The sequence below is a fragment of the Montipora capricornis genome, chromosome 8 (genome assembly GCF_036669925.1).
Source record: "Montipora capricornis isolate CH-2021 chromosome 8, ASM3666992v2, whole genome shotgun sequence".
NCBI classification, from domain to species: domain Eukaryota; kingdom Metazoa; phylum Cnidaria; class Anthozoa; order Scleractinia; family Acroporidae; genus Montipora; species Montipora capricornis.
In genome coordinates this window covers 39,487,706-39,502,520 of record NC_090890.1, presented here as the reverse complement: position 1 = coordinate 39,502,520, position 14,815 = coordinate 39,487,706, and the positions used below count along the sequence as shown (strand labels likewise).

The window sequence follows — 14,815 nt, the reverse complement described above, 5'->3', positions numbered from 1 at the left end:
AAAACGGGCCATAAAATTGCTATAAATGGTATGTGGAGGCGCCGTAGCTCAGTTGGTTAGAGCGCCTGTTTAGTAAACAGGAGGTCGGCGGTTCGAATCTGCCCGGTGCCTCTTCTCGGCCCAGCTTGGCTTGTAATGGTTAAGTAGGGTCGAGGTTTTTTTACGTTGTGGAATTTCATTCAGAATCAGAGGTAGTTTTGATATCTCGCATTCACAGGTTTTTTTATCTAACCAGGATTATCTCGCATGTCCCCTACAAGCTTCTGTATTTACACGTAGCTTAAAAAGTTACAAAATCTTAGGTCTTTTAATTGTAACTTGTTCGGCTACATTCAAATTTCTCCAAAGCAGAGTAGAACCTGGTTGTGATGTAAGGATACATTATCTTACAGGTTGGGTGGGGGGTGGGGGGGGGGGGGGGAACTGACCCAGGGAAATTTGACATTTCCATGGACGCTAGTGTCGAATTTCCCACCCCTGGGCCGCCTACACACTGTCCAATTTCCCCACACCCGGGCACCTTCGGAACATCACAATCCTGCCCGGAGTAACTTTTTTTTCATTAGATTCACATTCTTGGAACACCAATGCTCTTGACTGTCGATTTCAAATTCCCTTTTCACAGCTAATGGAAATTTGTCGTGTAACAGGAAACCTTTCAAGAACCTAACTTTGAACAAAACAACATGAACAATATTAACCAGCTTTCGAATCAATCAAGCATGCACAATGATAGAGTGGAAAATTCATGAATATGTCTATATGAAATATACAAAAAACAATCACGATTAAAAGAAAAAAGAAACATTCTCGTACTTGTGAACACTCCAGCAAAGACTGATAGAAGTGATGTTTCCTTATTTACAAAAAGAGAAGACCAGGGGCGGATCCAGGATAAAATGATGGCCGGTCTCCAAAACAACGAAAAGGTTTCTCGGGGTTGCGGGGGAATGCTCCCCAGGGAATTTTTTAGATTTTAATTTTCCAAAGTCCCCTTTCCCATGTTTTTGATAGACTTTCGTAAGACGGTGAAAACCGGTATGATTCCGCCCCTGAAGACGGATTTGCTTGCCTTTCTTTCACCCGCGGTGTTCAGAAAAATCGGGAAAACCAAAGAAGTCTCATCATAACCAAGTGCTAAGTTTCTACCCCATATGAACCATGTGAGCGTTAGCCCTACTGATGGAAATGGGCCCACACAAGGACAGAGAAAACCTTGACTAGGGTGGGAATTGAACCCACGACCTTCGGGTTAAATCACCCCTCCTCTACCGACGGAGCTACAAGGTCAGACGGCAGAAGGCCGTGGGAACTGAAGATCCATCAGTAGGGCTAACGCTCACATGGTTTATATGTGGTAGAACTTAGCACTTCACATTACTCTCAAATCAGTTAAGTCTCTTCAAATATAAGTGCTTCACGGCCATCGTTTGCAAAAACGTAATCCTTCCTTGTACTTGTAGATGTTCATTGCCGTGACTTTAAGATCTTCAGTTCCACGGCCTGCTCCCGTCTGACTTTGTAGCTCAGTCGGTAACTATAGAGCAGCGTTGATCTAACCCGAAGGTCGTGGGTTCAATTCCCACCCTGGTCAGAGTTCTTCTCTGTCCTTGTGTGGGCCCATTTCCATCAGTAGGGCTAACGCTCACATGGTTCATATGAGGTAGAAACTAAACACTTCACACCCGGGACTTCACATTACACTCAAATCAGTTAAGTCTGTTCAAATATTAGTGCTTCACGGCCAACGCTTGCAAATCATAACCAAGGTTGAGGATAACTTATCTCCAGATTCTCTCAGTGTTCCAAGATGGCGGACATGTCAAATTCCCGACCATACGACGCATACGTTTCAAAATCTCTACCCAGGTCATCAGTTATTTTCCGGTACTTCCACGAAAAACGATACAGTCCGTTGGCATGTAACTAATCTATCAATCAAAGGTGGGATGTTTACCGATAAAAGGACGGTTTCCTGCACAACAGGGTATAAAAGAAGAGAGAGTTTTTAGTTAAGAGAAAGTTGCAAGATCAACTCCTCTAGAACAACAACCTACTTGTACGGTTCACTGCGTCAAAAATGAAAAATAACTGTTATAAGTCAGACACAGCGTCTCAAAATTATAAACGAAGCAGTTTTTTTTTCATTTTATATTCTCTTGAGTGCCATGGCTGGAAATTCCGTAACTCGCAACCAGTCCTTGAGACCATGTCTCCCAGAATGCGTCTCGAGAGAAGTCGATTTTTGGTATTTTTGAGGCGCTGTCCTGCGTGAAACACACAAAGATTGTCAGCGGTAATTTTTGTATTAAAAACTACACCAATGCAAGTCCATTCAAAACGGACAAAAAAAATTTTCAAAGACCGTCTACTACTCAAAAAATACCCCGGGAAGGAAGCATAGTCCCTGACTCATGATAGTGCCGTGAGAAAGGAGCCATATTTGAATATACTTTTCTTAGTCCAAAGCATTGTTGTTCCCTGTGAAATATATATGGCTGACATCTATAGATTACCATTAACAACTAGATTAAGTTTCAATGGGTACGAAGGTTTCAGTAAATGTTTACCGAATTTTGAAAAAGGTGTATTTATTTGTTTTTCACAGCAAAAAATGCTCCCTTAACTAAAGGTAAATTTATCCTATAATATAATTTTCGTGTTTCGGGAAAAACAAATTATGTCAAACAACGAGGCATGGAATAGGCTTTATTTTGACAAAGTTTCAAGATTTTGATTTTTGGGTGGATTTCCAACTTCGCTCGATCCTTACTGGCAGAGACTCTTAATTACCTAAAATCCTGTAGTAAATAATTCATTAAAGAGCTCAATTCAAGAGAGTTCAAGTGAAGTTGTTTAATAATAATAATAATAATAATAATAATAATTATAATAATAATAATAATAATAATAATAATAATACAAAAGTAAAGAGAAACTAGTGTAAATCGTGACTACAACTTAGATATAAATTTCTATGAGTTTTATACCACTCAATACAGCTAAATGAAAATCAGTAGCCTATATTTACAAACAGGCCTCACTCTTAATGCCATCATGGCCTGTTTCTAAAGCTTTGTTTTACAAACTTCAAGCATCAAGTTTTTCAGGTACTCAATTTCCTTGGAAAGTGACGTCACTTTTTCTTTCAAGTCAACATTTTCCTTTTCTAGCCCAGAAAGTTCTTTTTGTATGGAATTCTGCTCGTCTCGTTTCTTGATGCGATACCAAGTAGCAGCATCTTTGTTCTGCTCACGCTTTCTTTTCTTCTGCTGTGGGCTCCTCACCTTGGCAGGCTTTTCCTTTGTGTAAGGAGTGAACAAAGTTGCTCTGGATGGAGACTTGACAACTTGAACATTTGATTTCACAGGAGTTGTTTGAATATCTGGAGAAGACAGAGACAAGACACTTTCATCATCTGACTCAACTGGATGAAGGTCAGCATTGTTACCACACAAATCTGATCCCTGTGATGTGACACTACAAGGAGAAGGAGAAGAAGGGCCACTTGTGTTGCCGTCGTTGTAAGGGATCTTTCTGTCAGCACATAGCCTCTTTAGGATTTCTTCTACACCAGCAAAAATGTTGCCTTCTGATTGCGGTTCCAATTCTTCCATGATGGTCACTTCAGGTGCGTTGTTTGCTGCAGATACTTCATTTGGTGAAATTGTCAACTCAACCGAATCCAGGTCCATAAATGATCAAGCCCCAACAAGAAGAGCAGACCCAGTGGAACTTGTTGCCACCACTTCATCAGTAAGAACTGGTTCGGTGCTGTTGAATTCCAGCTTTTCTGTCATCCAGTCAGCATCCAAAAGACTACTGCCATCTGAAATTCAAGGAGAATTTTTTTGCCATTAACAAACCAAGATCTCTTTTAAGTCAGAATCTTTAACTCTTCCCAGTCATTGCTTAACTATCCACTGTTGACACTTTACACCGCTGAGCTAAAGAAATATTGTCCATGAAACGCTGTGTCAGCGAAATGATGCAACAGGATACAGGCCTTGCAAGACTTATGTGTGGGGGAGTGAACGTAGGAATAAAGGGGGAGGGTTACGTCCCATGAGGCAGACGAAATTTCGCGCGAAATCCACATTCGTTGGTATGCTAAAAATGAGCTTAGAGTATCTCATAACTTCACTGAGACTAGAAACACGAAAAGTCTATCATTAATTTAACAGCTTCGCTATCAAACATCGTTGAAAATTAAACTAACGTTCGAAATCAAGCTCCTGTGGAAGATCTTCCGCCAACAAATTTGGCAATGGCGGTTTCGAATCCTCCATACAACTGTACACGTCATAATTACTCGGAATACCTGAAAGGTATCCGAGTTATATTCTGGGAAGAATTTAGTTTTCTGTGCAGCAAATGAACAATAGAATTAGGAGGCGGTGATTTCATTGGCTGAAAGCAATGTACTACACCCCTCCGAGCAATACATTTGACCAAGAGAAAATGAGGGGACAGAGAGGGAGGCTCCCGGTCCAGCCCTTGGGATATGTCAAGTCCACGAAAGTTACTTTTAGACGAGCGGAAGTCTTTGTTCTAGCGGAAGCCTGTCTTCCGAGACGTCCGCATGTATTTTGAAAAGATATGATGAATATTTATTCATCAGCCTTCCACGTGCGCCCCCATTTTCTCTTTTCACTAAGAACCTGAGAGTGAGGCAAGACTGCATGCGGACGTCTCGGAAGACAGACTTCCACTATAACAAAGACTTCCGCTCGTCTAAAAATAACTTTCGTGGACATGACATATCCCGGCCAACGCCCTGAGACTCCCTCTCTGTCCCCTCATTTTCTCTTGATTTGACCTCCCTCTGTGACAAAACAACTGCAACAATAGAAAATAAATAAAAACGCGAAAGAGTAGATTTCAGATAGCGAGAGACTTGAAACAGCCTCACGTCTAACAGAATTAGATGAAAATCGGAATTTATAACGTGCAGTGGAGCAACGAAATGATGGGTTCTACGTTGGGGCTTTAGCGTGACTCCTTTAATTTCGTTTGCTGATTCAAAGCCCATGTTCCACGATATAGCAAATGACGCAATGCAATGCAGCTAAACGTGAATATGCTGGATTCAGCCGTCTAGAAATGTTATGAATAAGATATTTACTATAATCCTGCCTGTTGACAACATGACTAAATCGCCAGTACAGAACTTCCAGCAGCGGTATGTTATAAATGGCCGAGATTTCTTAGTCTCTTTCTGCCTCAGCTATTCTTTGTACGAACATCATCCGCCGATGTCTATGTTTTCTTTTTATTGTTAGTGTCTTGATCTTTATGTTAGTTACCTAGAGCTGGAGGTCACCGGCCGCGTTATTCACAACACTCTTAATTTGGAACCTTCGCAGATGAATACCGTTTTTCACTTACCCATATTAATTACTGGGTTGCCGTATGGCAATCCCAGTCTAAAAATGGATGGCATTTGTTCGGTGTTATTTTTTTTTTCTTCCGTGTCGGTAAAAGTCTTGCCTGTCACTCCCATGGTAAGTGATATCTTTGTGCATAGAGCCTTCTGCGCGTATTTTCTTAGGATCGAGACGGTAGTGGAACTGCGTAGATTTCTCTGGTGGACACAGTAGAATCATTAACTTAGCCTGCAATGGCGTCGAAAGTCATGTAACGCGAATGGCGTTTTACTGGATCCTTAAACAAAATATACCCTTATGGAGCTCAATAATGGAAAGTCAGTTGGATAAACAACGCAGGCGGTGAAAACCAACACCTGGAATCTCAAAAGCGACGAGTAATGGACTTCGACAACAATCTGTCGCCCGTCGAGCAGAAATCAAAGTGAGCTGCATTTCTAAAATAATATTTACCAAGTATGCTGTTATGTAGAACACTGAAACCAAATAGAAAATTCTCTGGTAAGTTATGGGTTCAACAAAGACAGAGAACGAATTCTAACACCTTAAGTGGATCTGTGATCAACTCTGCACAGTCTTCAGGTAAAAAAAATTGGAAATGTGACAGCCAAGAATTATTTGCAAGCTTGTCGTCAATTTTGTGCTTCATTATGCAAGGAAAAGGTTCTTCATGGAAACGGTTTGATCCTGAAATTTTAGTTTGTTGTAATATTGCGCATATTTGACACGATTGAGTTTTTTCTCTTCACGCACGCAATAATTAACAATTATTCGCCGAAGGCGAAGTGATTATCGGTGAATATTCACCGAGACGAAGTCGAGGTGAATATTTACCGATAATCACTTCGCCTGAGGCGAATAATTGTTTTAGTATAAATACACAGGTGATTATTTCAAAAAAGAGAAAAAAAAAACATTTCAACGCGAAATCATCTTCACTTACAGTGGCAAAACGACTACTGGCAGCCATTTTGTCCGTCGAGGTGATTATCAGCTGATAATCCGAGATAGCAAGCCAATGAGAGCGCGCGATTTTGTATAATCACCTGTGTATTTATACTAATAGCAAATATGTTGTTTGTTTCAAAAAATTGTTCGCTGGAATAGGTGGCCTTTATGAATTCATCATGTTTTATGATATGTGTGCTGGATAGTTTTTATGGCAATAGTAAAGCATTTTCTTGTTATTCAAAAAAAATGTTCTTCAGGAAAGGGTTTGAACCTGAAGTACATGGTAATTTGACACGATTGAGTTTCTTGTCTTCACGCACACAATGAAATAGGAAGAGGTTTTCGCCTCTAAGAGCAAATATGTTGTTTGTTTCAAAAAAATTGTTCGCTGGAAAAGGTGGCCTTTATGAATTCATCATGTTTTATAATATGCGAGCTTAACTGGATAGTTTTTATGGCAATAGTAAAGCATTTTCGTGTCAAAATGAGGTTAGCGTTTTTGTGTTATGCTAACTTAATTAAATATAAATATACATTCTGCCTCGTGAGTTTGTTATTCTCGTTAACCAGCAATGGCGTCGAAAGTCATTGCAACGCGAATGGCGTTTTAGTGCATCATATGTTGTTTGTTTCAATAAAATGTTTCGCTGGAAAAGGATTCTGTGATATTTTCTGCCTTTGTGAATTATAATATCATGTTGTGTATTGAGTTTTCGAGCTTAAGGTTGAAACATGATACGGGAGGATATTTTTAGTCAGTAACTCTGTAAGCAGGAAAGGTTTCATGAAAATAGACAGGTCTGTTGGAAGCGTGCTTGAGTTTCAACAAAATGAGCCCCAAAATCAGCAAAAAATGCAGATGCTCAGAGGGCACGCTTAAACTTGTGGTGAAAAGAAGTTTATCAACAAGTCAGCCCAGAAGCCAATGTTTCTCACTTCCCATTTATTTTCTTCAATCTTTCTGGGTTCAGTACTTTGCTAGTAACCACATGTCTTCTCAGGCTATTTACCCAAGGCTTCTACCATGGCACTACAATGATAGACAATACCAAAACAATATCGTGCACTGTTAGAGCTACATATTACGCAAGGACAGATTTTTTTCGTCGTACGAACGTGTGAGAACCTGTGAGCCAAAGGGCCTCTGCTGGTATGACTTCTGGGTGACCCCTTAAATGGTCTTAATGACCCCCCAACTTGAAAAAATTGTCTGGAACGGTGCACGTACCACAGGCAACCCAGTGTACCCTCACGGAGGGGCTAGTTACAATTGAAACCAGTTTATCTGATGTCACGCTACATACTACAATAGATCCCGCAAAGGTAGACGTAATTTCCATTCAAACAACCAGTTCCAAGACATACTACCCCTATAGCTATGTCACCTGTTGAATTTATTTGCAATTGTAAACATTAAGAGATTTTCACCGGTACATTATCTGCGTTGTTATGAATGAGCAACTGGCTGCAGAAACATTTACTTGTTTTGTTTCGTACTTGGCAAATTAAAACATAGGCGCTCGAGAGGCGCATGTGACTACACCAGAGATGTGCAAGGGGAAAAGAAGTAGAATATTCCGTCATGTGAATACGGGTGGCTGAATTGTGGGAATTGATTCACCACAGCGTCCATATCGATAGTTTTTCGACCATTGAAAAATTTACGTGCGATAGCTCATTTTAACTGTCACGCAACAAAAAAATAAATTCGAAACGTTCGATCAAAAAGGCCAATAACTTGGAATATTGCGGGAAACAAATTTAGACACCACCTCCAGTTCTCAGATCTGTGCGGTACATCGTTTCTGAGCTCTTTGTCGAAGCGTTGAAATCACACAACTTTTACTTGTGTAGGTGGATCAAAGTGGACTTTACTTTGCCTTGAAAGCGCTTACTTTTCGCTCTTGAGATAAAATGTATGAACACATCTCCTAATGTACTAGTATTTGAAAGGCTCAAACTGCTTAGATTCATAGGGATAGATATTTTTTTCAATCGAATACATTGGAAGCCCGCCTAACGGCCATACATAAACCCCTCGTTAATGCTGTCACCCGTTAATACTGCCAACGGCCACAATTTTAAATCCCAAACAGTAGAGTCCTCTATAATTTCATCCCGTTAACTCGGCCACTCGCGCCAAATTAAACTCCTGTGACATGTTAATTTCATTGACCTTCGTTAGTTACCACTGTACTCGAACAGCTGATTTACTTTACAAAGTACTGTCAGCAACACTCCTCCCTGTTTTCATTACAAACATCATCTTGAAACTACTGTAAAATCCAGAAAGGCAAATCGCGAAGAGATTAAGTCTTTGTGCTTTCATCAAAAACACGATTGATACTTAAGTCTTTCGGTTAGGTAATTACGGCGGCTTCCGTCTTTTAGAAGCATAGTAAGCTGGGCCTGTTCTTGTTTTGATTTTAGGCTCAGAACGTACAGTACACTTAACAATTTTAAGCGTTTTACCTACTGTGTGAAGTTTCAAGTATTTTATACAATTACTGTACGTACATCCTTGTTGTTTATTAAAGAGAAAAGTTTTTCTGGAAGTGCAAATGCGAAGGCCCTTTAGTCATGAATTTCACCCTACCCCCGGTAATACGGCCACCCCGTTAATACGGCCAATTTTTTTCGGCCCGTTGATGACCGTATTCACGGGGTTCCACTGTAGCCTGGTATCATGGTGTCACCATGATAAGCTACGTAAGGTGACAATTCGGAAATTCGAAATGCTGCATTTTCGAAACGAAAGACCTCATGGAACTGGAAACTTGGAAAAAGATTTATTTTTCGGGTATCTTCAACCTCCTATAGATGACAATTCAGAAGACCTTGCTAATTTGAGGATCTCACTGTGAAACCATCTATAGTTTGACAATTACGTGCTACTACAAAGCTTTGTTTATCTCGAAAACGGCGGCTTCATTAAACGCGTAAAAGGGCTCAATTGGTCGGTTAGACTAACAAAATACGAAAGCTACGTTAAGTAACTGTTGTAAGAATTAAAACCTCACCTCAGAACCGTATTCTTCACAGATCATCATCTGCGAACACGGGGCACCCGAACATTTCTTTCATCCTAGCGAACTATCGGCAATTCATCGTACTGTTTGCAGAGTCCGAACTTTGGTACTCTTCGCATGCGGATTGGCTCCGAAGTGTATTCTATTGTTACATACTCATTTTCGGAAAAACTAACACGATGGCAATAGTGACTACGCGCCATGCGCAGTAGTCACAAAAACTACCTCGTCCAAAATGTATCACCCTACTTCTGCGCCACTTGGTATTCCGAGTAAACGCTTTAAACAAGCGTCTTGTTAGGTAGAACTTCGCTCTCTCCCGAAAAAGAGAGCGAGCTGAAGAGCTCTAGCTCTTCGAATTCTGTTGCCGTCGAAAATAACGAGATGTCTTCCATTGCTGATTTGTCGTATGTTCTGGCCATCTATCATCGATGTGTAAGAGAGAGATCGGGCGTGTTGTAAGGAACTGAAACCGAAAGAAGGTGGATAAGTACAACTACAATATCGACAAGTCGAATACATATTTCGCTTGTAACGACGCGAAGAAACGGGTGTCTGGAAAACCCGAATAGCGAAAAGCGAATAGTCGCGAATAGCGAATAGTACGAACAGTGCGAATAGTGGCGAATAGTGACTAATAGTCGCGAATAGTGACGAATAGTCTTTAACAGTCACCGCCTTATGCTAAACAATCTCGTAATCAAAGCAAATAATATGCTCACCTGTCGTCGAAAGAGAGTTTCGTGCATGCTCTTACAAACACTCTAAAGAAGAACAAACGTCAAAATGCAAAAATGTAAATCACTTTCATTAATACATCAAGCTCATGATCATCTCCTCGCACAGTGGCGCCCGAACATAAATTTTAGATACTCACATTTCATCATCCTCATCTGTGCTGTCCGATCCGGCGAAAAGGAATAAAATCAAAATGTGAGGCAAGTGGTTTGTGATTAAAGAGACAAACGAGCTACTCTGATAACCGTTGCGTTAATTAATTATCCAAATAAGCAACAGGATTTCAGTGCATTTATTACCTTTTCTTCTCAGGGCTCAAGCTGTCCTTCGCCGACACATCTCTGCTTTTTAGAGGGAAAATCCCATCCAACGTTGCTGCGCGGTTGACCAGGAAGTACTGGGTACCAAATGTACGTCATTTCGTCACAACCCCCCCCTCCCCCCGCCCCTCCACCCTTATTTGCCACTATTTGTTACTATTCGTCACTCTTCGTGACTATTCGTCACTATTCGTGACTATTCGCCACTATTCGCACTATTCGTACTATTCGTGACTATTCGCTGTTCGGTATTCGCGACTATTCGCTATTCGCTATTCGGGTTTTCCAGACACCCCGAAGAAACTTTCTGTTCAAAACAACTATGTAACTATAAATTATAATAAGGAAAGCCACAACAGTAGAGCTATTCCAGAGGTTTTCCGGAACAATTACTAATTGTACAATGCTTTGGATCCGAGTGTACAAGAAGCGTTGACGAACTATTCGATCGATAGTGACCACACAGTCTCGTTGGTTGACAAAAATTCGCTGTTATTCACTCTTTTCAACGTTCTTTCGTAAGATTCTCATCGGGGGGAATAACATGAGCTACATCTACTACTTACTCCATGGTTGTGTACGGGTGCAAATAAATGCACTAGAGGGCTTTTCCAAAACAGATTATCACACCGCCATTTTAATCAGGGATGATGAAATATATATCAAAGAGGGACGTGCCGCGTGTCTTCAACTCTTGGCTGATGCAATACTTTACCATATTTAGAAGCTGATGTATGCTTTGGCCAATTAGAATCCAGAAAGTTTGACGTCAATTAGCCTGTCATACCAGTTTGATGAACCAGCTGAGAATGACTTTAGATGATCACGCGACAATCAGCAGGAGTAAATCTCATACCCAGATCTCTGAGGCAAGTTCTTGCCGGAATGTCGGAACGGTGGAACGGCGGAATACTTAACAACGGAACGGTGTGATAAAATAGCAGTGCACCATGAGAGAGTACACCAGAATACCCCATTTTCAGTGATTGTGGTATACTCTCACAATTGAGAACGCACCAAGCAATACGTATCCCCAAATCAAGCCCAGTAAAATCGTGATACAATTCAGACTAATCAGGAGCTCCTCTGATGGGCTCCTGGACTAATTGTATGCTTATCCTTACAAATTATCAACGAAACAACAATGACAGCTGTTTTACCGGTTGGGATAGTGAGGAGTAGTCTTTAAAAATCTTTGGTTTCACAAATTTAAGTGTAGCTTAAAAAAGTATATCATTACGTCCTATTCTTTTTTTTACACTTCCTCTCTTTTCCCTCCATTTTCTTATTTCAAGTGACCTCATCTCTATGGTTTTGTGGTTGTTTTGTGTTTGATGGTCTTTTATCCTTATATTTTTTGCCTCCCTGAATCGACATTTCTCCCTTTATTTATACATAATTCTTTCTCCTGCCTCCTAGCTAGATTATAGCTTTTTAGTAATTTTTTAGAGGGCATTGTACCTTAGTTATATCTATTTATGTGTGGTGAAAATAAACTATTTCCGTTGTTTTTGTTCTTTTCTTGTTCGGTTGCCAAGTAATGGAAACTTTTCATAATTATTCAAATAGCGGAAATATTATCATAATTTTCCGAGTGGTGAAATTTGTAAGAGTAAACATGCAATTGATCTGAATTGCTTCCAATCTCGTTCCAAGAGTCCTCGGGGTTTTCGGTCAACGGGTGAGCGCCCGGAGAGACTCTGAGATAATAGGGACTCCATTTTCCCAGAAAACGTGGGTTCCGGTCTTATTGCACGTGCTTGAGCTTAAACAGAAACAAAAGAGAAAACAGTAAACAGTAGAAATGGAAGATTGGAAGTGGTCGAGAAACAAAAAGTTTGGATTCCATTGAGCTACTTGTAAAGCCTAGTTTTTTCCATATGATCTTCAACGGTCTGCGATCGGCCGTAATGGTCGGGAAAGTTGAATATAGTTCTACTTTCCCGACCAGTACGACCGTGTGGCAGACCGATTGCAGATCATAGGGAAACCAGGCTTTAATTACAGAGGCTCGTAAAGTAGGACACAGTACCGTTCAAAAGAAACCATACGTCATATTCGCTTATGTTTTACTTTCCAAACAGAAACTATACGACGCCTGTGCATACCTACATGGCCTTCACGGTTGAAGGTCCATTCAGGGCGAGACATTTTCGGCAGTGGGTGTGGTAATTATTGTGAACAATTTGGGGGGCAGTCATAATTTTATCGAATTGGTAGCTATAATGATTTGGAGAGGGGGGGAAGGGGGGGTGGCAGCCATATTTTTTGGCATCAGTTTGGGGAGACGCTATAAATTATTTAGAAGCCGTATAGAGCGTTACTTAGAAACATCAGGTTACGTCGACGAGAATGGAATGAAATCAAGTGGAGCTATGATCCTCGCAGTTATCCTCGTTCGTCAGTGGAATTAAATCTTGCACTGATTCCAGGTTACTGTTGCAAAAGTACCGTGGGAAACATTACATCAGTTTCTTTGGGGAGAAATCCGTGGAAGAAGGCCTTGTCGAAGCCATTCGATCAAAATCACGGAAACATAAAATTGAGCAATTGCAAGAACGCCTGAAAAACACACTGGCTTTGCCCGCGGGATTCGAACCCTGCTCATCCCCAGAGCCACCCGGCCATCTTAGTTGCCAACGGTTGGGCTCGAAATTCATCATTCTTGCTCCCAGATCCCATATTAGTTATAACTTTTTTTCCGTTCGTCATATTCGCTCTCACCACTGCGCCATCCCTGCACCCCAGGGAGGTAACTGTAAAAGTGGTCCAAATTTCTCACCTGAATAAATTTCAAGATACCTTTAGTTAATTAGTTAGTCAGTTCCTGTAGTTAGTAATTACATTGCATGTCTTGCCTGTCTAAGTAACTTTATTGTATATTATGCGTCCCGTAATTTATATTAGAATTAGTATTGTAAACCGCGCACCTATCAATGTTAAGCTGCTGGGGGGGGGAACTCAGATCAGTTTTTCTGTTCAAATGCCCGGCCCCAGGGAAGTCATCCTGGGTCAAAAAAGTGCAAATTCCTCACCCCAGGGGCACCCGGAGCTTAGAACGATCTGCCACGTGTTCCAGAGCGTCAACATCCACGAACTCCTGCCATTCGTCTTTGAATTGCTGAACCAAGATTTCGTCGTCAATATCAATTTTGAATTCTGTTTTCACTGTATTGATAAATTTAACTCTCACCAACTACCAGAGCCTTACTGCTCTCGCCGTACTGAACAAGAACCTACATAGTAAATTTAATTAAATACATTTATTATGCTTATGAATTCAAGCAAGCATACACAAGTTGCACGAAGAAAACTCATGAATATTCAAACATATGCAAAAAATATGCACCAGAACACAACGGAAACAAAAGCTTTTCTATTGGATTACATCTCAACCTTGTTAAAAAGATTCGATGACCTTTGTCTTACAAAATATAGAGCAGACTCACTCTTTCACTCATGGCGTTGAGGGAATCGCAGAGAATCGGTTTGCTTCTAGTGACTTCTGGGTAATTCCAAAATGGCGGTACTATTTTTCAGTCTTTCAATCGGTCATTCAAGATGACGAGCAGCCAAGATGGCGTCAGTGGACCTCACTCTTCTAACGGTTTAAGTCAAAAGTCCCGACCCCCGGAACTCAACGAATGATCAAAAGTCCCTACCACGGGCAGACTTGTAACGACAAATCCCCCTCCTATGCCCGGCCTCCCCCCCAGCGGCTGAATAAGTAGTGATTAGATTGCGATAAGGTCAGTACTCTGATGTAAGTAATGTTAAAATTGTGAATAGTATAATTACCGAGTCGTAGGTAGTATTAGTATTGTTAATAGAGTAAGTAGTATGTAGTGTTAGTACTGTAAGCAGTGAAAAAAAAAAGGAAGCAAGTGCTGTGACCACTGCTCGCCATTTAGTCAGGATGTCCTTGTACCGATATCCGAAATCTCATAAATATTGCTACAAAAGAAGTCTTACCATGGTATCACGAAAACGATTCGGGGAGGTCACGTAGGGTCGATCGGAACCGGGATAAACTCGCAAAGGTATACTGATGCTCACTATAATTATATACTCACAACGACAGCTACAGTAGACTCGTTGGAAGGACGTTCTCTGTTTTATAGGATTCTCGCTGTACTATTATTAAACAGATTTGATATCAACTTTATTTTGACATTCACATTTTTTTGCCAACCACCGAACAAAAGAGGATGGCTCAAAATGTTCAAGAAGTGGGGATTGAGCTCAGCACCCAGTGGATACCTCAGTTGGTTTTCTTTTATCCCTAATCCGCAGACCTTTTTGCGACAGAAAAGCGCCATTCACCTCTAAGACAACTGGGACCTGGTTGGTACATTAACACAGGATGAAAAACTGGATTTGCGCAGTGTCA

The 14,815-nt window shown here is 40.8% G+C and overlaps 1 protein-coding gene and 1 non-coding gene across 2 annotated transcripts; one reads left to right on the top strand and one right to left on the bottom strand.

Moving 5' to 3' along the window:
• The first annotated feature begins 37 nt into the window (after positions 1-37).
• Positions 38-111, top strand: Trnat-agu (transfer RNA threonine (anticodon AGU)). Its single transcript has one exon. It is a non-coding gene; the product is annotated as a tRNA-Thr (tRNA).
• Positions 112-2,960: 2,849 nt separating this feature from the next.
• LOC138014002 (cyclic AMP-dependent transcription factor ATF-4-like) lies at positions 2,961-11,064 on the bottom strand. Its single transcript, XM_068861035.1, has 4 exons — positions 10,992-11,064; positions 9,651-9,833; positions 3,714-3,829; positions 2,961-3,674 (listed from the first exon to the last, which is right to left on the bottom strand). The coding sequence occupies exons 2-4, from the start codon at positions 9,787-9,789 to the stop codon at positions 3,069-3,071; spliced, it is 861 nt and encodes a 286-aa protein (XP_068717136.1). The 5' UTR covers positions 9,790-9,833; positions 10,992-11,064; the 3' UTR covers positions 2,961-3,068.
• Between the last annotated feature and the right edge of the window lie 3,751 nt (positions 11,065-14,815).

Excerpts from the sequence above, each read along its gene's own strand:
- LOC138014002 (XM_068861035.1), bottom strand. The coding sequence starts at position 9,789 with ATGGCCAGAACATACGACAAATCAGCAATGGAAGACATCTCGTTATTT. Across the intron at positions 3,830-9,650 it reads ACCTAACAAGACGCTTGTTT|ATGGCAGTAGTCTTTTGGAT; the intron begins AAAGCGTTTACT and ends CTTGAATTTCAG. Across the intron at positions 3,675-3,713 it reads CCACTGGGTCTGCTCTTCTT|TTGACAATTTCACCAAATGA; the intron begins GTTGGGGCTTGA and ends GATTCGGTTGAG.